The sequence below is a fragment of the Palaemon carinicauda genome, chromosome 45 (genome assembly GCF_036898095.1).
Source record: "Palaemon carinicauda isolate YSFRI2023 chromosome 45, ASM3689809v2, whole genome shotgun sequence".
NCBI classification, from domain to species: domain Eukaryota; kingdom Metazoa; phylum Arthropoda; class Malacostraca; order Decapoda; family Palaemonidae; genus Palaemon; species Palaemon carinicauda.
Window position 1 is genome coordinate 39,005,538 of NC_090769.1, and position 24,919 is coordinate 39,030,456.

General features: G+C 41.3%; 1 protein-coding gene across 2 annotated transcripts in view; it reads right to left on the bottom strand.

The window, feature by feature from the left end:
• Nucleotides 1-18,757, bottom strand: part of LOC137634934 (uncharacterized) — a 57,849-nt gene extending 39,092 nt beyond the window's left edge. Inside the window, exons 1-2 of one of the 2 annotated variants that reach the window (XM_068367497.1) lie at nt 18,623-18,757; nt 9,251-9,417 (exon numbers count right to left, since the gene is read on the bottom strand). In XM_068367497.1, the coding sequence (XP_068223598.1) occupies nt 9,251-9,417; nt 18,623-18,634 (179 nt within the window). In that variant the 5' untranslated portion in view covers nt 18,635-18,757. Of the gene's footprint in view, nt 1-9,250; nt 9,418-18,052; nt 18,353-18,622 lie in introns of those variants that run through there. The other variant, XM_068367498.1, reaches the window with a different exon arrangement.
• Between the last annotated feature and the right edge of the window lie 6,162 nt (nt 18,758-24,919).

Here is a 24,919-nt window from a genome sequence, read left to right on the forward strand (position 1 = left end):
AGCTAGGCAAACAAGCCCATGCATTCAAACTGATGCTATTGAGGCTCAACATACCACGCAGAATCTTCACCAAATTAGCAGAGACAGTAATTCAAGAGCTCCGGACTCAGGGGATACAGGTAGTGGCCTATCTAGACGATTGGCTAATCTGGTCAGACAATGACCAGATTTCCCGCCTAGCAACGACAAAGTCCTCACCTTCCTTCGGCAACTGGGATCCCAAGTCAACCTCAGGAAATCCCGCCTGGTCCCGGAGACCAAGTTTCAATGGCTGGGACTACAAGGGGACCTGTGCTCCCATACGCTGTGCCTCCCCAAAGCCAAAAGGAAGGTGATAGGGAGGAATACAAACAAATTTCTCAGGGGAAAGTTGGCCTTCCGAAGAAGCCGAGAGTAGATCCTACGTTCTTTACACTTCGCCTCCATGACAGACATCATCCTGAGGTCCAAACTCAGGGACATAAACAGGGTGTGGCGCTCCAGAGCAACCGCAATACGCTGAGACAGACGTGCTCGCCTTTCCCCACCCCTGAGAAAAAGTCTGCAGACTTGGAAAGATCAAGAATCTTCCCAAGTCGGTTCCTTTACAACACAAGAAAGTTCAAGGGTTATGGTCACCGGTCTTTCAACAAATACACATCAACGTCCTAGAAATCATGGCAGTCTTCCTCACTTTAAAACGTCTCAACCCAGCCAGGAATCTCCATATCAGACTGGTTCTCGACAGTGCAGGCATAGTACACTGCCTCAACAGAGAGGGCTCCTGATCAGCCCAGATAAACCACATCATGTTGAAGTTTTTTCCCTTGGCGGCAATGCACAAGTGGCACCTGTCACCTGGACCCTCAGGCTTATGCCACGGACCCTATGATTCTAGACTGGAATACCTGGAAGACGATTTATCTGTTTGCTCCGGTGAATCTCCCGCTGAAAGTTCTGCACAAACTCAGATCCGTCAAAGGTCGAGTGGCTCTCGTAGCCCCCAACTGGCCCAAGAGCACTTGGTTCCCCTTGTTGCTAGAACTAGGTCTCCGCCCCCAGCGGATTCCCAATCCGGTGATAACAAAGACAGTGCAAACTCGCAACGTGTTCGTTTCCTCAAGGATTCTGAATGCCCTAACTTTATGGAGTTCATGAAGTTCGCAGCCCAACGTGGTACAAATATAGATTCTTTGAATACTATTTTCCTGGAATCTGACAAAAGGGACTCTACTCTCCGTCAATATGACTCAGCTATCATGAAATTAGATGAATTTTTGAAAGATTCCCAAGTTGAGACAATGACGCTGAACCGAACTCTGACATTTTTCAGAACTCTCTTCGAATCTGGCTTGGCAGCCAATACCATTACTACAATCAAGTCAGACTTGGGAAAGATCTTCCATATTGGTTTTGACATTGATCTAACGGATTCATATTTCTCATACATTCCGAGAGCTTGTGCCAGGCTAAAACATTCAACTCGCCCTAGCGCAGTTTCCTGGTTTTTGAACGCTGTTCTTAAGCTAGCCTCTGACACCCAAATTGGATCCTGTAACTATAGGGCATTATTAAGAAAGTCACTTTTTCTTTTGAGCCTCGCCTCGAGCTCCAGAATCTCAGAATTGTCAGCCTTATCTAGTGACCCTGGTCATATAAAGTTTCTCTCTTCGGGTGAGGTTCCTCTCTCCTAACAGTTTTCCTGGCTACAAATGAAGAACCCCCAAAACAGGTGGTCTCCCTGGAAGATTGTTCCACTTCCTCGGGATCCATCCCTGTGTCCAGTTACCACCCTGAAAGCCTACTTAGGCAGAACTTCCACTACAACCACAGGGCCCTTATTTATTAGAGAACACGGAGGAACTATTACCCTTAAGGGAATCATACAAATTCTTTATTTCATTAAACAAACTGATCCTGCATCATTCCCACTTGTCCATGATATTAGAGTTGTGGCTACCTCATTTAAATTTTTCCACCTTATGAAATTTGATGAGCTCTCAAAATATACGAGTTGGAGGTCCCCTAAAGTTTTCAAGCGCCACTACCTAAAACCTTTAGAAGCTCTTAGATTTGCCACAGTAGCTGCAGGGAATATAGTTCCTCCTGAAGGTACTGAGTCCTAATCACGTCTTGCTCTGTCCTCTTTCCCTCCTGCCTGGCTTACCTGTTGTTCCTACCTGTTTTGTTACTAGACACCCTTATGGTGTATTATTTTATTATTCAATTGTTCAATTTCACGAAATGTTTTCATTACACTTGTTCTTAATCCCCGAGCTGATTTTATTTTGCGTTTTTGATTACCAAGCTGGATTCCCACTATTCATATCTGTTGCATTTTCCCTACAGGTTTCATTATTGATTGTTTCCCATGTCTTTTTATCACTGTCATATACATGTTGATCTAATTTTACGGGTTTCCACATCCCTCTTTTTTTATATTAAACTCATCAGCTCTGTTATTTTGTGTTATTCTCTCTTCAGGTAGTTAGCCATATTGAGTCCCCATTCTCTGGTAAGATTTCACTGGGCGACACGGGTCGGAGCCCCGAAAAGGGATTTTGACGAAGGAAAAATCTATTTCTGGGCGAGAGACCCGTGTCGCCCAGTGAACCCACCCGTCCCTCCCTAATTGGGCCCCAATCTGGGGTGCTATAAGGAGAGACGTCACTGGCGTGGGATTGTTGGTACTGTAGTGGTGGGAGGTGGAACGGCACCTCGCTGTTCGGGGATTTTGACAGGAGATATCTAAATGGTGCGAGGCCTCTGGTTGTGATTTATCACGCCCCAGTATTATATATCGACACCTTTTATAGGTGAGCGAGCTGGGTTCAACCTGGCATCCCTATGCAATTTTTTCTCTGGTAATATATAGCAGTTATATACCTTAGAAATGGTGTGCTAAAGGAGCATTTCACTGGGCGACACAGGTCTCTCGCCCAGAAATAGATTTTTCCTTCGTCAAAATCCCTTTATTGAAGGATTCCTCCTTTTCCGTTGCAAAATTTAGCATTTTCCGTTCTTCATAGCTTTTATACTGGTAACCAGGAGCTACTTTGCACTTACTTGATACATTGGAAAATGGTATTTTCATTATAAAATAAATTTTTGAACATACTTACCCGGTAGTTATATATATAGCTTACGTCCCTGACGTCACGGCAGAAAATTCAAAACTCACGCCAATCGCCAATTGGATAGCCAGGTGTACCACCCCTGTGCCCTAGCGAGGTACCTGGGAACCATTCCAGGAACCCTCATATATTCCATGTCTCTTGTCTCTTAGAGGGGAGGAGGGTGGGACTTAAATTATATATAACTACCGGGTAAGTATGTTCAAAAATTTATTTTATATTGAAAATACCATTTTTAAACATAAGACTTACCCGATAGTTATATATATACTGTATAGCTGATTAACACCTTTGGTGGAGGGTTAGAGACAGCTAGTATATCTGGAGTCCTGCTTAAGAGTTAAGGGTTCGTACCTGATAAGGAAGCTGACTTCAATGATACTCAGCCTCATTATGTCTGCTAGCCTTATGAGATCCAGCGGTCCTCCCAGGGGGCTGAAGATCTCGTTGGGACTGTCAAACCGGTGTACAGTATATACCTCATTATGACAGAACCTCCTCCAATAACCCGTTCCGGGCGCTCTCAAGGAACAAATTTGACCACCTGACAAAATCAATGATTGTGGAAGACTGACACAATCTCCACAAACAAACATAAAAAACAATTAAAAGTACCAAGAGAAGGAAAGGATATTGGAATTATGGGAACATAGTGGTCGATCCTTCGCCCACTATTGCACTCGCTGCTACGAATGGACCCAAAGTGTAACAGTCCTCATAACGAGTCTGAACACCTTTCAAATAATATGATGCGAACACAGATTTGCTCCTCCAGAAGGTTGTGTCCATTATGCTTTGTAGTGATCTGTTCTGTCTGAATGCTGCCGACGTTGCTACTGCTCTGACTTCATGAGTCTTGACTTTTAAAAGACCAAGGTCTGATTCATTACAATGAATAAGTGCTTCCTTAATCAAAAGCCTGATAAAAAATGACAAGGCATTTTTAGACATCTGTAATGAGGGCTTTCTGACCGAGCACCATAAAGCTTCAGAATTGCCTCGTATATCTTTCGTTCTCTCCAAGTAGCATCTCAGAGCTCTTACCGGGCATAAGACTCTTTCCCACTCTTCTCCAACCAAATCCGTAAGATTTGGAATCTCGAACGCTTTTGGCCAAGGTTGAGAAGGGCGTTCGTTTTTGGCAAGAAAGCCTAATTGTAAGGCACAGACAGCTTTACCATCACGAAATCCAATGTTTTTGCTAAACGGAAGTATTTCACTCACTCTTTTGGCTGTTGCAAGACTAACCAAAAATAAAGTTTTCATAGTAAGGTCTTTCATAGAAGTTGAACCCAGTGGCTCAAACCTGTCGCTCATAAGATACTTCAAAACAATAGCCAGATTCCAGGCAGGAGAATCTTGGTTTCGTTGTTTTGTAGTCTCGAAAGACTCAAGAAGTTCTTGCAGATCCTTATTGTTAGAAAGGTCAAGGTTTCTATGTCTGAACACAGTTGCTAACATGCTCCTATAACCTTTAATAGTAGAGGAGGAGAAATTGCACTTCCTTCGAAGGTGGAGCAGGAAGTCCGCAATTTGAGCTACAGAATATACAAAGCGAGATAAAAAACAAGCGGGATTCAACAACCAAAGTTTTGTACTTCACCAAAATAAGATCAATATTGACGAGAGCAGAATTCACGTATCGCCGCTAGCAACGGCAGAGAATATATGAGGGATCCTGGAATGGTTCCCAGGTACCTCACTAGGGCGCAGGGGTGGTACACCTGGCTATCCAATTGGCGATTGGCGCGAGTTTTGAATTTTCTGCTGTGACGTCAGGGACGTAAGCTATATATATAACTACCGGGTAAGTCTTATGTTTAAAAATTATCAGCCAATGCATTGCTAACCTCAGTTGCTCCACTCACATACTGACCATTCATCTTCAACACTGGTGGTGGTGGGTGGGAAGTGAATTTGCATGCTATCTTTTATACTTTCCTCCACACAGAAGAGGGTGGCGTTCTACTGTTAATGGATAAAACAAAAGACATCCAAGACTGGCGCCTAGCTTCTTTCATTGCAAGACAGAACTGTGCTCTACATTTCTTGTGCAGTATATAAATTCTCCTCAGTACAGCGTCTGTGCAATCGAGTTAAGGATCTTCTTGTGGCTCTGTGCAGAGCACTTAGTTCTGAAGACCACCAAGGGAGTGGTTGTCGCATGAATAACCCTGTTGTTTTAGGAATTGAATTGACTCCTGCTGTATGAAGAGTTTAATTCAGGAAGTCTATGGCATCATCAACACTTTCAAACTGCTCTGCACTCCCCTCGATCTCACTTAGCTCGCGAAATTTAATCCAGTCCGCCTTGTCAAGATTCCATCGTGGCAATCTTTGTAAAGGTGGACCATTGTTGGTGTTTATAATGATTGGTGCATGATCACTTGTATGCCAATCATCTAGTGTCTTCCAATTGAAATTGAGAAGGCAGTTAGAGCTTGCAAATGAAAGGTCAATGCATAAGTACCTTTATGAACATGAAATTGTGTGGGCTCTCCTATATTAAGGAGTAAGACATCCTCATTTTCCACAATGGATGATATAATATCGCCCCTGGTTTTTGCCAATACATCAACCATACAGGATGTCTACCATTCAAATCTTGAAGTACAAGAAAAGGTTGAGGGAGTTGTTGAATCACCTCTCCTAAATTAACATACAAAATGTTATCATTTGGAGGCAAGTACAGAGAGCAAATTGTATATTTTCTCCCCATATCAATCTATACAACCACTACCTGCAGAGGTTTACGAATAGACAAAGATATTTGGGGACCATCCCGACGAACTTACATGAGACTTCCGCCATGGCTCCCTACTCGGTGATCATATGGTGTCCTATGACTAATATATTCGTGAGGACAAGGAGTATTATCTCTCTCCTGTAGACATATAATTACGGAGGAATGCTCATGAATAAGGAGTTCAAATTCTTCATATATAGCCCTTAAACCCTGAAAATTCCATTACAAAATGGAGGAAAAAAAATATGGTATCTACCAGCTGATGTGCAACAGGTAAAGCAAGTTCTTCCCTGTGAGTGGAAGGAGCCAAAGGAGCAGGTCCCAAAGGTCCTGGCCTCACAATTGTGTCCTACAAACACAATGGCGAGGTGCGGGAACTGAACAGCCAGCGTACCTAGCATCGTCTTGCTCCGAGGAGATGGAACAAGGCATGAACATATCCAGCACTCGTTTCCTAAAGCCCCGTGGAGCAACCAATTTGGTGAGGTGAGGATGGCCTCACTTGCAAATGAGACGGGTGCTCAACCCCTGAAGGTAAAGCTAGGTGCTTCAAGCACTGTGGGACCTCAGCGCACTGAGCAGGCTCAGTCAGCTTCTGGATTCACCTTGAGAGGATCTCCTGACTGGTAACCCTGAGGGGTACTAGTCAGCGACTGCTCTCGTTCATATGCCGAAGCAGTATAAACGAATAGCAGAAGAGGAGGCAGCTACAGCATGGGGAACAAGAAGCTCTGGCATTTCAAACACCGCAGTCTCGAGGAAGAAGAAAATAGTCAACTCTTGGGAAGGCAGGTGAGTGCTTCTCCTGTCTCCTTCGCTGTAGAGCCTCCAAAAGCTGTTCCTTAGAGGGGGAACCCGAGATCCCAAGGAAGGCCAAAGCTGGCGCATAGCGTCAGCAGCAAGAGACTCCCCTGATTGAGCAGTCAATGGGGAGGGAACAAAATGCTGGAATAAGAAGTCGAGACTTCTTCACCTTCGGAGAAGACCCCAAAGGAAAAGAATCCCTTTTAGACTTCTTTCATCCTCTACCGAACCGTACCCACTGAGAGGATGGCCACGCCGGACAAAGGACGTGAGGATCCGTCTCCTTAACCGACATGAAGGTGCCACTAGGGGGCCCTTCCACACCGGAATAAATACGCATTGTAATGGAACTTCACAATACACAAGCAAATCAGAAAAGAGAAAGCAAAACAGAATTACATCCACTTTATTTTAAAGGAATGTTAGGGTTAACAGAAGAGAGTGACGTACCATTTTCCACCCAGCTAAACAGTAGGTCGAATTTTCACAGGGCCAAAATAAAAACTGACAATTTCACCTGTGTGTGAAAGGGGGGTGATAGTCTAACCCTCTGCTAACCAGTGGGGGTTAGTTATAACTCACAAAATAGTTTTATGGCTTGTTTTCAGTCTTTGCTGAAATACATATCCACTGTAAAGAGCGAAAGGGTTTGTATTAGATGTTGGAACAACTTGGATTTTCAATTGGCCAACCAGCCAGATGCGATTAGCATCAGATGAAGAAGTGTGCCATACAGCATCTGATGCTTGTATCATCATTTGCATGATTTTTTCATTATCAACTACACTAGTACTGAAGCTGTGCTAGTACTGTATTGTACAAATACCTTTATAAAGTATAGTAATATAAACTACAATACAGAGATAGAAACCAAATGAAAACAAAGTAGTACTGAGAGTTATTTGGGGTGCAGTTGACTAGTCATATGCAGTGGTCATTTGTTTCAAGCAATTATGAGTTTAATCACTCTAGGACACTAATATTATGCAGTTTTATGCTTATCATGGGTGTCTCCATTACCTAAACTTTGCAATAATGAAGGGCTAACAGGTGAGCGCTCACCAATAAGTGAGCAGAAGCGTTCATGAGAACTTGAGTGTGCACTAACAAGAGAGCACATGAGAATAGTAAAGCGAGCTATCCTGTACTGTTCAGAAGATCTCTCTTGTCCTCTGCAATGGGCCCATCGCTGGATAAGTTGAGGGCATCCCTTGTGCTTTAAAATGGAGAGGTTGATCCCATGGAGGAACTGGAGTCATCCTTGTCACACTAAACATGGAAGGGGGGAAAGACTCAAGTTGGTTACACAAAAGGCACTCTCTCCCCTTCATCATTAGAAGGTTGGCAGCAACACAGGATTCCACTGCAGAAGACAAGCTCTAAGGAACTGGGATGGGAGGAGAAGGGGCTTGAGGACGTGCACTTCCCTTAATAGAAATCATCATCAAACTTTCCTTTGCTGGAGGGAACAGAACTACAGAAGTTGAGGATAATCGATCAACTGCACTTTCAGGAGTCCGGGCCTAGACAAAAGGGGTCACATCAGTCACTTCCTCTGCAGAGACAGCAGCAGCTGCAGACTAAGTAGTGCTAGATGTGGTAAGAACTTTCAGTAGCTTCTCTGTAGATGGCATGCCTATTAGGGCCAAGGAAGGCAGGACACAGCATCCTTATGGTGATGTCCTTAGCAGCATCATCACCAAGAATTGCACCATCAGGCTCACCACAAGGAGAAAGGGGATTACTTACTTCTCTAGCCTAAGTAGATAAGAGTGCTTCATGTGTAGCTTGCCCCTAGGGGAGGTTGGAGTCATCATCCCTTTTCGTAATCCCACAGGAGGGACACAGAGAAGACTCAGAAGCTCAAGTAGTCTAACAGAGGTTAAGAAGAAAGGTCTTGTGGATTTCTTCAATTTTGATGAATATCCTGAAGGAAAAGAATTTTGCTTTGACTTCCTCCTCCTTCCCTTACCATACGCTAACCACTACGAAGGCAGCCCTTCCCCACATTCATTTTAGGGAGATGACTGCATGCAGTCATGTCCCCTGTCAGAATGAAACAAAGAATGGGGGTCCACATTAGTCCTTCTTATGAAGATTTAAAAGATATACAATATTAATAAAATGGGCACTTGCTGCCAAATACACCTGTGCAGGACAGCATGCACCCACGTGGTTTCTTTAATGACATCTAAAAACACTCACTCTGAAAAAAGAATAATTAGATGAAAACAATTGCCAAGTACTGTAACATAGAGAATACGTCCATACTGCTTAGTGGTTGAAGTCAATGTGGCTACTCAGTGGGGTGGCAAGGGGGTGGGGCTTCCCAGCCACCTGCAACTGCCAGACCTCATTATAAACTTTAACAGCTGAGATCCAAGTTTGTTAAAATCCCAGTCCTATTAATGGATGAGGGTTTATATTAAAGTAGGAACATTCATTACTATCAGAATAAAAAGATTCTATTTTCAGCATAAAATGGTCTACCATATTACTAATTATAAAGTCACTGTACTACTGTATTTATATTTCAAGAATGACAAAAATAGTATCATTTTAAGAAATAACTGAGTTTATTACATACTCTTTGGTAACTAGATTGAATAGAGCTCGCTGCTTCTCATTCACCTCCAGCTGTCCATCAACAGGAAGTTGAAACTTATCATGTAGACTTCTGTCTTTAACAACTGCAGTAATGTCTAGCAATGGATTGCCAAACGACACCAAGAGAGGACGCTTTCTTTCATCACTCTGTGAATACAGCATACAAAAACATCTGTAAGTCACTCAATATAAAATGAAAAAATCACATAACACACCAGAAAACATTTAAAGCGCACAAGTATTTGCTGACCAATTAAAGCCCCACTGTTTATTCTTTTTATAACCAGAAAAAATCTTAAAAAATTAAATATCTCACATATTTCGTTAATTGGTTCCAAAACACCCAACGCAAGTTGATTTTTGACGTGTCAGATTTCCTTAAACACATAATGAATACAAAAATGGACTTGCACCCGGTTTAACATTTTATAAAATTCAGATACAGCACCTACATATATAAGCTTCCAAATGAAGTGCAGTACTATACTAAAATTCTGTACTGTGTAGCAGTATAGTACTGTACCTTGGTTTGAGAATATCTTTAAATATAAGCACATTAGTATGCAAGCATACAAAGACAAATCTGTTTACAAGCACTATATCGGTTTGTGAGCAAAATTTTTCCCCAGTAACCAAATCTTTTATAGACACGTACTAACGAGACTAGCATGCTATGAGCAGACAACAGTCAATCAGTGCCCATACACCAACCATGTAGTGTTCACATGATGTTTAGTATACTTCTTTTTTTTTGTATGGCTCAAATTCCCACTGCTCAGACCTTAACTCTTCCACTCTCCAGGCAGCACTCATAGCAGAATCATCTATAGTATCGTGCAAGCGTCTTCAGAACTGTTCTTTGTAGAACAGTGACTGTGTGTTCTTTATTAAATTGTAATAACTATTGTTAACCGTAGAGTTAACAATACAGTAAAGTATCTAGACAATGGCCATCAAGATGTTTAAGAAAGATGGCAAGGAGATGACTACCTCAGCGGTGATATAACAAATTATCAAGAAGTCTGGAAAAAATTTACAATTGTACAATGTCCATGACTTGTACAATTCTGAATAAAGAAGATATCAAATAAAAAAGCGCTGCTGACATGGGCAAGATATTGGTCATGTTCTTAAAAACTTAGAAAAGAAGCACTTCGTAGGAGATACGATTACCAAGATCATTATTAGTGAAAAGCAAAAGTATTATATGCAGACCTTAAAAAGGAGACAGGTATGTCAGCAGACAAAGAAAAAGAAACATTCTAGGCAAGCCATAGCTGGTTTAAAAATTTTAAGAGAAAAACTGGCATCAACAGTGTTGAGCAATATGGTGAGGCTGCAAACTCCAATGTCAAGGCAGCAGACACATTCCTTGTAGAATTTCCGAGCCTTACACTTTGCAACGAGTGTTTGAGTCGAAACTAGCTTGTTCTGAAAGAAAATACACAGGACCTACTTTACAGGAGAGAAAAAAAGGCAGTCCCAGGTCACAGTTCCATTATTATCATTATTATAAAAGGAGATTTACTGGCCAAATGAGTTAAGCTCGACTGTTATAGAGCTGATCGGAATAAATTCTAGAGAAAATATATATCAAATTAATAGATAAAAAAAAAATAGCACAGTAAATGTTATGAAAAATTACAAATTTTAAAGTAATTTAACCATAGTTAAACTCTGCCCTCCCCCATCTCCTACTTATCCATTAAGGAGCCTGGTGTTTAAACCATTTATTGTGTAGCCACCAAAGGGTCGACGGAGAATGTCTCCTTGTTCCTGTGGGTCAAGTCTTGCAGGAAGTGGGCGGTGAAGGTCATCTGACACTTCCACACGCCGCAGACAGGCCTGTGTCAAGAGTAGTTTTCATAAAATGCCGAGGCGTACTCCTGCCCCTAACGTTATGAGCTCTCAGTTTCCTCTATGAAGAGGAGAATCAGGATGCAACGCTCAGTCCAAACCGAGAACGTGTTCTAGGTGATCCTTCTTTTGACCTTCCCCGAGCTGTAGTCTCCTTGAGGTAAGGCCACCAGTTTCTCCCTGGCATAGTAGCCGTTGATATGGATCATTGGTCATACTACGAAAGACTCCCAATCCGAAGTGCTTGAATTCTGGGATACAAGCTGCCAGGAAGGATATCGAGTATTACCTGGCCCATCACCGTAAATGAGAGATGTTGGCAGCCAATGAGGCTCACCGACTCTCTTGGCCGAAGATCTGCTGCTTTGAGTCCTGGGACGTAGGGGGCACCCTTTGGGGACTGAAGGATGAGACCAACGGCCCGTGAAGGTAGTCTCCCTTCCAACTGTGGGTATGTAGGTTCGAAACTCCGTATGAAGAGAAGCGACGAAGAGGAAAGGTTAATTCCTTTCGGTCTGAAGGCGAAGCTCAAGGACGAGCAGTGGTTTTTCGTTGCCGAGACCGAGAGAAGCTTTCATCCCGAAGGTAAACAAAGAACTCCTCTATTACCGAAATAGTGGCATCGAGGGGGAGAGATACCCCTTCCACGATAACAACTACAGTCTACTTGGCCTGGTAGACCGAAGCTGAAGATCAATGCAGGTATCCAGACATCCTATTTGCAACTTATAGCAGAAAGGACTCTCTGAGAGAGGAGGAGCTGAATAGTCTCCAGCCGTGAAGTCGCAGCTAAGATACGGCTTTGTGAAAGATGTTCACATGTAGCTGTTAAGAGTAGATCGTGTCGCAGAGGGAGTTCTCCCGGGATCTCCGTCGGGAGTTGCAGAAGAGTCAGCTGGGTGTGACAAGTTTGTTGGGCAAGACGAGACTGCCGCTGACGAGGCCTGCTCCGAGGAACAAGGGCAAGGAATGGAGGAATTCAATCTCCGTAGGATATCTCTGGATCGCCGTCAGGAGTTGTAGATGGGTTGGCTGGATGTGACACATCTGCTGGGCAAGACAAGTTTTCTAGCAAGACGAGACTGCCGATGACAAGGCCTGCTCCGAAGAACAATGGCAGGGAATGGATGAATCAAATTCCTGCCGGAGGAATCCCTAGAAGGGAGACCAAACAGGTGAAGGAAGTGCTTCTTGTGGATGGGAATAGTCGACTACAGTCTACTGCCACTGTCAGCGATTTTTCCAGCAAACAGGATGATTGATAAACAGTGGCTAGTGGAGGGACTCTCCATCGGAAGGGGAGTGGACGAATCCAGACCCAAAGGAGCCCAAGGGAGACAGTGCAGGTTGAGAAACACAGGAAGTAAGAGGTAAAAAATTTCTTCGGCATCAGTTTCGGCAGTAAGGTAGAGCACGCCATTACTCTAGGCAAGGTCTCTAGTGCTCATGAATCTAGATGGGAAGACTCTCTAGAACAAGCCTTGTGCGTAGCAATAGAGGGCTCGCCTTCCTTGTGCAGAAGTTGCCCTATCACCTCACTAGGTGGTAGGGTACGCAACACTGTGCAAGACTCTTCCGCTAAAAATTGGACAGAGCGTCTGCTCTCTAGCGCATCCAGAAGAGAAACTCTTCGACTCTTCTTTTCCCCAAAAGAGGAGAAAGGTACAGTCTTCCTTTCTCCTATGGGAGAGGATGGGCAGGTGGAGGAGAAACCATAGAAGCAAGCTCTCGAGAGCTTGTCCTTACATAGCACGTAGCGCAATGCTGTGTCTGCAATGACGAGGAAGACGGATCGCAGGCAATCGCCATGCACCATCATCGTCTAGCTCCAAAACCCTGCAGTCTGATGGTCTAGAGCGGGTCTAATGCTCTTTGGTGGAATCCCCCGGGGGGGGGGGGAACCACTCAGGAGAAAGCCGTCTCTCCTGCAGGCGGGACGGACGATCAGCCCATTTTGTTTCCGCCGGCAAATCTCCTTGCAGGCGCGGAGTTTGCTGAGCAGAAGCTGTTGAACGGGATCTATCCATCGAAACACCACCTGGTGAAGAACACGCCACTCCCTCGGAAGGGAAGATTGTACAATACCTGGAGGCGGACCTCCAGACAGCTCACTTCATCTCCCTTCCGGCTAAACAAACTCAATCAAAAGATCGATTCCACGAACTGCCCTCAAGATATAGCCGAAGCTAGTCCCTGGACTCGCCACAAAGGATCTCTCAAGTCACTCCAAGGAGTACTTGTCAGCAACTGCTCACACCTGCCAGCCAAAAAGCGAATGTCGGGGCGAGCAGAAACTGAGATCAAGGCAGTCGAGAGCGCATGAGTCTCTTTTGGCCATCGACCTATAGAGCCTCAGGGGAGAAGATGGGAATCAACTCTTGGGGAGGATGTTCGCTCCCGTTGCGTGCCCAACCACAAGACCTCTTGCAACCTTTTCTTGTATGGGCATGCCTGTGAACCCCAAGGAAGGCCATAGAAGACGACCTGCTTCGTCAGAAAGAGGATCCCCTACGGCAGCAGCCGGTGCTGCCCCTCTAGAAGCAATAGAGGTTCGGCTCGCAGGGTCACATGGATGCAACTCGTACTTGTCTGACTCCCAGGGGTAGTCATGGAGAAGTCGAGTCGACGGAGAACGATGGCGAGGTTTCTTCAATTTCGAGTTTGACCACGAAATTGATTGTTGGCGAGGTTTCTTCAATTTCGAGTTTGACCACGAAATTGATTGTTGGAAGTTTTTGAGGAAGTAATGAAAATTTTAAGATAGAACATGCCTATTATTCAGTATTGATAGTGAAGTCAAAAGAAAAGCCAGGAATGATTGGAGAGAATATTTAGAGAGAAAAGCATATGAAGCCGACATTAGCTATGAATTCAGGGAGTGGCTATGGTGTAAGAATCACTCAAAGAATTATTAATGAAATCTCTACAGGGCAAAGAAGAAGCATATACCCTTCAAAAAGAGAGATGGTTCTATTATAACAACAGAAGGTTAAGAAAGGCAACGTTGGATGGAACTCTTTAGTGAGGTCTGGAGTAGGAGATATGAAGAGAATAATTTGACGGATATATCTGAAGCTGAGGAAGACACTGATGTGCCCATGAATGAATTCAGTGTGTTTGAAGTTGAAGATATCATTAAAAACCTCGGGAGATGAAAAGCCTTGGATACGATGGATTAACTGCCTAGATGATATTGGCCAAAAATGAAGTGACCCCCAGAATACTTACAAGATTATTTTGTAGAATGTGGCATGAAGAGTCAAAACCTGATGAATGGGAGCTAGCAGCGTTGGTGAAAATGCCAAAAAGGGAGACCTAACTGATTGTAATAATTACGGGGGCATCACACGTACGTTAATTGTCATAAAAATATATAGTACAGTATGCCTATTCTAAAGAGACTAGAGAGAGAGATTGATGAAAAGCTGAGAGATGAACAAGCAGGATTTAGAAAAGGAAGAAGTTGCACTGACCAAATTTTCATTCTGAGACGTACAGCAATGCGTAGAAAATAGAAATCCACTTTTGATGGCATTTGTGGACTATGAAAAAGCCTTTGATAGTGTGCACCGGCAACTTTTGTGGAGAGCCCTGAATTATCATGAAATTCCTCTTGAATATGTAAATCTGATCAAGTCTGTTCATGAACATAGCAAATGCACAGTTAATGTTAGTGGAGTCCTATCAAATGAATTTCCAGTGAACAGCGGAGTACTCCAAGGGAATGTGTTTTCACCTATAGTGCTTATCCCTCTCATAGATTTTGTAATGCATAGAACAGTTGGGGATGGTGTAGAAGGATTGGACAGGATTGGTAATAGGAAATTAGCAGACCTAGAGTATGCTGATGATGCTGTCCTTATTAACAGAACACCACAGGATTTGCAATGCTGAAAGCATGAAATGTCACAGGATGTTCAGCTCAAGATAAATAGGTGAAAAACACTGATGGTGAGAACGGAATACGCAATGGAAGATGAAATATCATGGGAAGGAGATAGTATTAATGAGGTAGAATCATTTAAATACTTAATAACTACGATCTCTAATACAGGGTTTTTAGAATTTGAGTTTAATGAAAGATTGGAAAAAGCAAATCAGACAATGGTTAGGTTAAGTAAAATTTGGAAAACAAATCACCCTAAATTACATATAAAGATCAGACTATACCTCAGTTTAGTGAGATCAACGTTACAGTATGGACATGAGTCATGGTATGACAATGAAACAATATCCAACAGATTTTCTAGATTTTAAAACAAAGGGGAAGCATAGATGGAGTTGGTTTGGGCATGCTCTTTAAGCTACCCGAGTGAGATTAGTTCACTAAACGTTTAACTGGGCTCCACAAAGTACTAGAAGAGTTGGAAGTCCCAGGCCTACATGGCTGAGGACTATGAAGTGTGAAGTAGGAAATGATAAATGGAGAAGTATTGATTTAAAAGCTCAAGGCAGAGACAACCAGCGAAATCTAACTGTGACCCTTGTGTAAATAGGCATAGAAGATGAAGATAATGACTTATTTCGCCAGGCTCCTGAGCTACAGGCTGTCCGATTTCCTATCAAAATTGAAATAAGAGTATGGTCATGAGGTGCATAAGATCAGGTTGTACATTGAGATAGTGGTGCGTTCAGCTTGCACGCCCACGCGATCACAAGTAGGGATGGCAGCGCTCTCTATGACATCAGCACGTACGCATGGGGTATGTTTAACACTTGTGGCTAAAACATGTGGAGCAAAAAGGTTGGTAGATAATGATAACTTTTACTAGAATCTGTTGAGAACATGGCTGTGGATGTCTCAACACTAACTAATAAATATAAAGGAGCTTTCTTGACAAAGCCAAGCAGATCTTTCTGGAGAAAAATTATGCTGTGGGCCTCTCTCTGTATGAGGCAAACAGGACTCATTAAACAAACAAGCTGGGGAATAATATACACCTTCCAAGAGCGCAGCCTACATACAGGAAGAGATAACGTTGTCATTCATTACAAGATGTTCTCGGCTCTGAATGAAGAGATATTTTCTATAATTTGACTGGAGAATCCTCCAAATGAGAGAAACCGCATGATATTTGCCACTGAGCGCACTCATGGGAGGAGATGGTGATCAACATAATGTGGCACTAAAGATACCTGGACAGGATCATGTTCACACTGTACCAAGCCTAAAGCCAAAGGATCCAGATTAGGAATAAATTTATGTTTACTATACCCAAAGGCGACAAAAAATCAATACATTTCACTAATCTGAAAACAGCTGTTATGGCCGTAATCCTCAATTACCAGAGTTACAGGGAACTATGGTAAAGAAGGATTGGAGTGGGAGACATCGTGCATCTCATGAAGAAGCTTCTGTTCCTTGATTTCTTGTGGCAGGCACAATACTTTTCCCACTGAGAGAGTGGCCATTCCCAACTAAAATCACATGGAGAATCTAAAGAACACAGCCTACCACGGCATTTTTGGCATAATGCCGGGCACTCTGTAATCCCACATAGAGCCATGATCGTTGCTTGAGAGACCTGTCAGCGACAACGACATGGAGAATGTAAACCTATATAAATGATTCAGAAGTTTGTATCTACATAGGAACGGAATAAAATCACCGATATACAAATTCAACAAAGTAGTGAGTTCAAAGGGTTGAGCTGTAGCTCTGTGCTCCACACTACTTTTAAATATGGACTTTGCTTCCCATTACCAGATTAAATATATAATACACAAAACTACCATAACCTTTTGTTACTATCATGATACAGTATATTGATTAATAGCATTAATTAAATTGTAAATTCCAATACTGAGCCCCTTTGTGTCAATAGGCATAGGAGGAGATGATGATGATGAAAACTTAAACCTATAAATAACAAAAAGGTTTAGAATATAAAACACTGGGCCCTTCATTCTGTTCGAACAAGTAACTTATGAAACGCATCACCTATCAGCTTATGTCTAAACTATCAGCTAGGAGGAGGTTCGTGTGGCAGGTGCTAAGATGATGAAACGAGCAAAACGATTTTATTTTATTAAAATATGTAACTTTATTAATAGAAGTTGGGGTGTATGTATGAAAGCGGCCACCTGTATGTATTACTGTATTGTCTAACTTAGAATACGGCAGTGTAAGGGAGGTCGCAGGGGGGCGTTAGCCTCACGTTAGGTAAGTAGGTATGGACATGGCTTGTAGGTTAGGTTAGGGAGGAAAGTTTAGGTTAGTTGATGTCCATTTTTAATGAACGCGTGAGGAACTGGCCACTGATATGCAAAGGCTCCTAGAAGTTTCTACCAGTAGTATATGGATCAAGACATTGTAAATATTAACAAGATCTATTCAATTATGAGAGTTCCAATGTCCAAAGTAATATTGCACTATTCTATAAGAAAAGGTAGTTTTTTTCCTAGGTTACATTGCCCTGTAATACACTACAATAATACCCCAAACAAAGGCTAGGCTCACTTTTTATCAATGTAACTTCACATTCCGTTGATACGACTCCAAGTGTCATTAACACAGTCATCGTCTTTCCAATGGATTATCTACAATATATAGCTTCCCGGAAATACTATGTTGTTGTTACTTGAAAAATAATGATTACTTAATCTTCTCTTAGTAATAGAACAAATGAACAGTATGCAAGAGCTAAGGGGGGTTGAGTAAAAACATAAGAGATCTATGTCAGGTTAGGTGGGGACACAAAATTAGTAGACATTTTTTTTGAGTTCCATTAATACGGTGATTAAATAAATTTTTCGGTACCAATACCAATTTTTCTTTCTAACGTGACAATTGTACGTTTACGAAAAAAAAACTTCATGAAGAAAAGTCGATTGGAAGGAGCAAATTGTAAATAAAGATACATAAAGTCACATCAACGAACGGTTTAGTTGTAAACAATTATCAAAATTACTGAATATTACTTACCATGTGTAAGCTATTTAAGCTAGGTCATCCAACGTAGGGCAATCTTCATTATAAGGAAAAAAAAACAGCCAATGAACTACTCAATAACTGAACAAGCGTTCTATAACATGCATGACAAACAAGAGACGTGGATAACTGCTACTTCGCTCTTAATTAAAATTAACGGAGTTAGGTGCACCTGGTATGCAATGTCTAAGTATCGATACACATTAATGAAGTCAAGAACAACTGAATATCACACTTGATCATTGGCACGCGTTTTTAACCTTCAACCCGGTATGAGTGCCCTTGGTGTGTGTGCCACTTACGAAAACTGAAGCAAACGTCTATCAATAACTGCATAGGGTAGTTTCTAGCAGCCGACGATTCACAGAACTATCGTCATTACCATTCGTTCAATTACTCATTTACATATAAAACAGGATCTGATATGACATCCTAGGATGGCATAAGTTAGGATATCTCAGAAAACTTTCTTACAAGACAATTCTTTTCCTTAAATAGGGCATGCGTTAATGACAGGAAACAGTAGCAGACAGACAAGGATAATCTCGAAGACATCCCACAAACCTGAAGTGACATAACGAAAGGAATGATGTAACCCTGCAGAGAAGTAGAGTGGGTTGGCAGATGAACTTGGAAGAACTCTTAGGTTCACCGGTGCCTAACGTACACTAAGTGGGTTTAGACTTGAGTCAGACAACTCGGGCTCAGACCAGGGGTGCCATGCGTACGATAATTATCATACATGTACGACTATTTTAGGTCCTGTACGGTGTACGATACATACCTTAGGTATATACATATGTGTGTGTGTTTAATTAAACAGTTATACTGTAATATTTTGAAATAAGTCAATCATGTAACTCCTTGATAATTATATTGAAACCATGTACGGTAGTTTTGATTGAAAAACGACAATTTAAGGCTAATGTACGATAAACCAGTCGAAATAATCTGGCAACTCTGTCTCAGACTCACTGTCACACTCTCACAGAAGGCAAAGGGTCACAGCGGACGTCAGGAGGGCTTTGTTTACAGCCGTTGCCTGGCAACGCGTCATTGTGATGGTTCTCAACTCGTTCAGGCTTGCTAGAATATCATGTGCGTTCCATTAGGCTGACTAAATTACGTAATGGAACGATGAATGACTCAACCTGATAGCAATGTGATGGTAAAGGATAAAGATTCCATAGTTTTTATTTTTTTTTATTTATGAATTATATTTTCTCATGCAAAAAATTAGATTAAGCTAAATCTATACATGCATTGGTCATTCATAAGGGCCTATTTGATATATCAAGTAGGTAAGCATATTATTATTATTATTATTATTATTATTAAGTAAGCTATAAGCCTAGTTGGAAAAGCAGGAGGGTGTTATAAGCCCAAGGGCTCCAACAAGAAAAAATAGCTCAGTAAGGAAAGGAAACGAGGAAATGAATTAGCTACAAGAGAAGTAATGAATACGCTAATTAAGATGAATCATTTTAAGAACAATAACATTAAAATAAATCTTTCATATATAAACTATAAAAACTTAAAAAAGAATAATGAGAGGAAGAGATATAAGATAGAATAGTGTATCTGAGTGTACCCCCAAGCAAGAGAACTCTACCCCAAGACAGTGGACGACTATGGTACAGGGTCTATTAGCATTACCAAAGACTAGAGAACAGTGGTTTGATTATGACATGGCACAGACGGCGGAGGTCTGGGGACCATCAACCACTACACCACCAATAAAAATCGCACCCTTTGATTCGATTTCCTGGAATCTGGCGGCAGATTGTAGCCACAACAAAATCATATTTTTTGGAAATTTTTTATGTTATTAATTGCATAAATACCTGCTTGAAAAATTTACCAAAAACTTACTAACGATGTTAATTCTTTGCTATAAACTCAATTCACTATCGATCAAGTTAAGGATATCAATTTTCGGTAAATATATGATACTTTGATTTCTAGCTAAATACATGAACCATAAATTTTTCTCACTTGCTGTCTTGTATTCTATATGTAGGTTTACGCTTACGCACTTTATTGCTACGGGCAGTTACGGCGAGGGTTCGCAAGAAACCGCCAGAAATAGCACCAAAAGGTAAGGGCTCGGCCACACCAAGGGCGACTAGCGGCACGGTTAGCGGGAAGGGGTTCCGCGGCAAATTGAAACCTAAGGTATCTTATGTAGGTGGCCAGATAGGAGGTGCGAGAAGCCTCCAACCACTGCAGCTGCCGCCAGACTATGTTTCATGTTTTAAAAAATCGCGGTGGTTCGAGCGTCTTCAACCAAGATTACACCATTTTTCATCAGTTCCTGGAGGGGTACGCGTTCAGTTGTTTGTTTCCAGTCATAACTAATCAACAATTTATTGGGAGATGTTTCGGAGACCAAAATTAAATTAAATAAATGGAAGTTATGGCAATCAACTGCAAATGGATGGTAATAAAATAGTGGGTAGGCCTACACCTTTTTGTGCTTTGCAACCTATTTAAACACCATTTAGTTATATATATATATATATATATATATATATGTGTGTGTGTGTGTATATATATATATATATATATATATATATATATATATATATATATATATATATAAGATGAAGTAGAGAAATTTCAAATGTAAAAAGAATCGTATGTAATTTACATTTAAACAATATATCTTATACAAATGCTAGTTAATTCTGGAATGAAAGGGACAATGATTTTTCGTGAACTTTATCATATTTGAAGCAATTATAATACCTGGTAAGAGAGAGATTGAGGTTGTCTATAGTTCGACGTTTGTTTTTTTGAGCCTGAATCTAGGAAGGATGTTGCCATCAAAACACTTGTGAAATATGTAGATATTCATTAAATCTGTCGCCGTACAAATGAGAATGGCGACGTTAATTTCAAAATTAACTTATTTTCCCTTCTCTGTTTATTAAAATCGTGAATCCAGACTCTTGTGTATTTTATTGTTCAGATTAAAACAAAGATTTTCAATCGGAAGTAATTTCCTACTCAAATACCATCGTCATGTTTACGAGGAAGGCCATCTTCGAAAGCTGTGAGTGAAGAGGCAAGAGAGGTGTCGCGGTTCTGGTGTGGCCACCCAACATTTTGTCGCTGGCCTGCCGCCCGAGTCATGCCGCTACCGCGCCGCTCATCGCGCTTGGTGTGGCCGAGCCCTAAGAGCGTCGCTGTCGATGTCTGGCGCGGTCCGCCAAACTAAGCCTAATATCGTACAGAGCCGCAAAGATTTTAAACGAATTTAAAATCTTGTGCAGCATCTGCCGACCTGATGAAGTCACACAAAACCGTAAGTGATGTGGTATCACTACAAAGAAGTAAAAACCCGCACAGCTCCGCATGGTGACGCGCCACACGCACCATACCATAGAGTGCGCGGCTGGGTGCAGGTGCTTACCTCTTGTGCGGAAGTGTTACGGCAAAATGTTACAGAGGCTTGCGGCACTCGTGCAGTACCCTTATTGCGCCTTCGTACATGATTCATAAATGGCACGCACATGTTGCAGGGCGTGCTGCGTGATGTAAGAAAGGTTATCTTAGGGCCCGGCCAGACCAAGCGCGGCTAGCGGGGAGGTTAGCGGTAAGAGGTTCCAGCTGATAATTGAAACCTTAGGTATCTTATGTAGGTGGCCAGATAGGAGTCGCGGGAAGCCCCGCGACTCCTATCTGGCCACCTACATAAGATACCTAAGGTTTCAATTATCAGCTGGAACCTCTTGCCGCTAACCTCCCCGCTAGCTGCGCTTGGTCTGGCCGAGCCCTTAGGCTTTTAATTGTCAGAGACTGGTTTACATTTCACTACAATCCCCTTGCTCTAATGACAACTGCTGTGATTGAGGAATTAACTAAGGTCGTCAGAAGGCAGCCGCTATTATCGATCATGGCTGCGCTGTTTACACATGTTATGTAATTTTGGTTTTGGAATATCAAGATTTGTTTTTGAGAGCAGAGGCAATAGGCATGGGGGAAGTCAATGCATTTTCTTGGCCAAGTCTGAAGAAAAAATGAATATCGAAAAGGAAGGATATTATATGTTACTAGATGAAATATAGACACAGGAAAGATTATGTAGACTTATAAATAAACCTACAGGCAAGTTTAAATATTGGAAGGCATCTCTCTCTCTCTCTCTCTCTCTCTCTCTCTCTCTCTCTCTCTCTCTCTCTCTCTCTCTCTCTCTCTCAATATTTTTCCTACCCTGTCAGCTTGTAAGTCTGTCTAACATCTCTTTGTGTTTCTTATACTCCGAAGTGCATTTACATAATTCAATGGCATAAAAACGTAATATGTTTCGCTTTGTCAGTTTAACTGTCTAATGGATTGTCTATCAGCTTGTCTCTACCGAGAACTAACGGTAAATATATTAAATTACCTCGCATCCATGACGTCATCGAGTTAAGAAAATAACACTGTAGCTGGTGATATGCATAAATGTCATAACAAATCTGATTAAATCAATTAATAAACTTATGAATACGACAAGATGTAAACTATTATTGCATGTTATTGAGAAATCATAATAGTTTTTGTTTCAAATCATCCCTGTAACATGTAGTAGCAGTATTGTTCACGTTCTTTGGAGAAAACTGTTTTGCTTAGCTAGAGTTTTAAACTACCTTACCAATCATGAGCCCCTTGACCTTGTGTAAGACACTTTTAAAAATATGCTAACTACTTCATATACCTACATAGGTTCACCAGCCAAGCCTTATATATATATATATATATATATATATATATATATATATATATATATATACATATATATATATATATATATATATATATATATATATATATATACAGTATGTCATCATGAACCTGCGCCATAAAACTACACCATTCGCAAGACACTGCAATGTCACCGCAACAACATGCCATAACATGCCCGTCACACATCACACCAAGTCGGTTTACTGGCGGTGTTTTGCGGACCCACGCTGTAACTGCCCGTAACACAAAAGTGCGTAAGTGTAAACCTATCTTAAGCATTTCTGACCATGATTATTGGGGCAAACCACCCGTTCATGAGTTTTTGGACCCCCTTATATAAAGACAATTATGGAGGACACCAGTAGGAAACCACGTTTTTTGGGTTGGGAAAAGCTAAAAACGAGTGATTTGCAGCAATAATAATGCAAAATGAACACAATGAAATGCAAAATAAGCACAAGATATCCAGTTGGAAAAATATATGGTTCATGCAAGTGGCTGGAAATTAAAGTATCACAATTCTCTATGATTCACTAAACGTTCATCTAATGGTTTTTGCTCCGCCGTGGCTTGCTTCGCTCACAATAAAGAAAAACACCAAGATTCTATGTACTGGCAAGTGGTAATGTTGAGCTGTGCTCGCAGTCCCTGTGGCTCATTATTTTGGGGTTATTTTTTACTTGACTTTCACATGAGTAACAAAAGTTATACACTAAACAGAGCATTTTCATCACAATCAATTGCCGACATAGATGAAATTGCTAAATTTCGAAATAGATTGTACTTCCCTTAAGTTCCCTCTTGGAGATGTCTTCACGTGATGGTGGTTTAACTCAAATTGAAGGGGAGGGTGGAACAATGGTTGTTTTATAACAACATCCGGGAACATGTGCATAGATATTTGGAAGCTCGCAATTGGTTAAAAGAGCCAGGTAATGATTACGTCATACAAAAAAAAACAGAAAAATGGCCAAGCAAGTGCAAGCAACACATACACAATAACTCACCATCAGTCTCCCAAAAGTAAACAAATGACCTAGGGTGAAAAATAGACCACATTTTAATCCACCAATATGTAACTTGTTATGCCCCAGCCCCCATTAAACATACAGTATAGAGAAAAATAGCAAACTAGTCAGTACTCGTCCATTTCTCAAAGCGATTTTCAATTTTGCTAGTAATTAAAGTATCGTTTATCAACCCAATTTTCTAAACATAATGTTTTACTTACTATTTATCATATCTAGCATTTGTTTTTCAGTTCTAATTTAAAAAAAATAAAAAATTATAGTTTACAGAAGACAATTATCAAATTTTTCAATTGATAATCAAGTTATTTGTCTTTGGTTTTAGACTATGGTGATAAGGTATGAAGATGAAAATCTCACAAACAAAGAAATATTCCAAAGACTTAATAATGCTGCATTGGTCATGAAAAATCAAGGTTTTTAAGATGTCTTCTTATTAGCAATATTGTCCTTTGTTCGTCCAGATTATCAGAAGCTTTCACCCCGGACGTGAGTTCTTAGACTTAAGGCCGATTCACACAACCCGTTTTCTTTCCGACAGGCTGGCCGTCGGTTAAGCAGTGTCTAGCTTTCTTACGTGTATTCAAATGCAACTGTTCACACGACCCGTTAGGCTGACGGCGGCCCTCGGTCGTCAGCCGTCTGAGTCGGCTCGGTTTTCTTTCCAAGAAACCTCGGCCGGTTTGACAGGCGTTAGCCACCCGTCCCAACCAACGGTTGGATGATGTTTCGTGTGAACGAGAACCTGTATCATACCCGTTCGTTTCGTGGCCTACAACCCCAACTTTTTCTCATAGTATAGAGACATAGAAATTAGTTAGTTTGTTGTTGACACTATGTACGAGAGGTTAATTGAACTTTTTTAAGGGTATGTAGAGATATTTGACATGGCAATCAAGATGTATAGAAATAATTTACATAAAGAAAAGATATGGAAAATGACTGGAGTGGCATTAAATAAAACAGGTGAGTTTAATATAATTTTAATATTCTTGGCATGGTTCATAAAGTTTAATGAAGTTGCATAACTTATTTCATCAACACAGTTATCAACCAACATCTTATAGTGTCAAAATTATCATAATTTACTCGGTCCTCACGT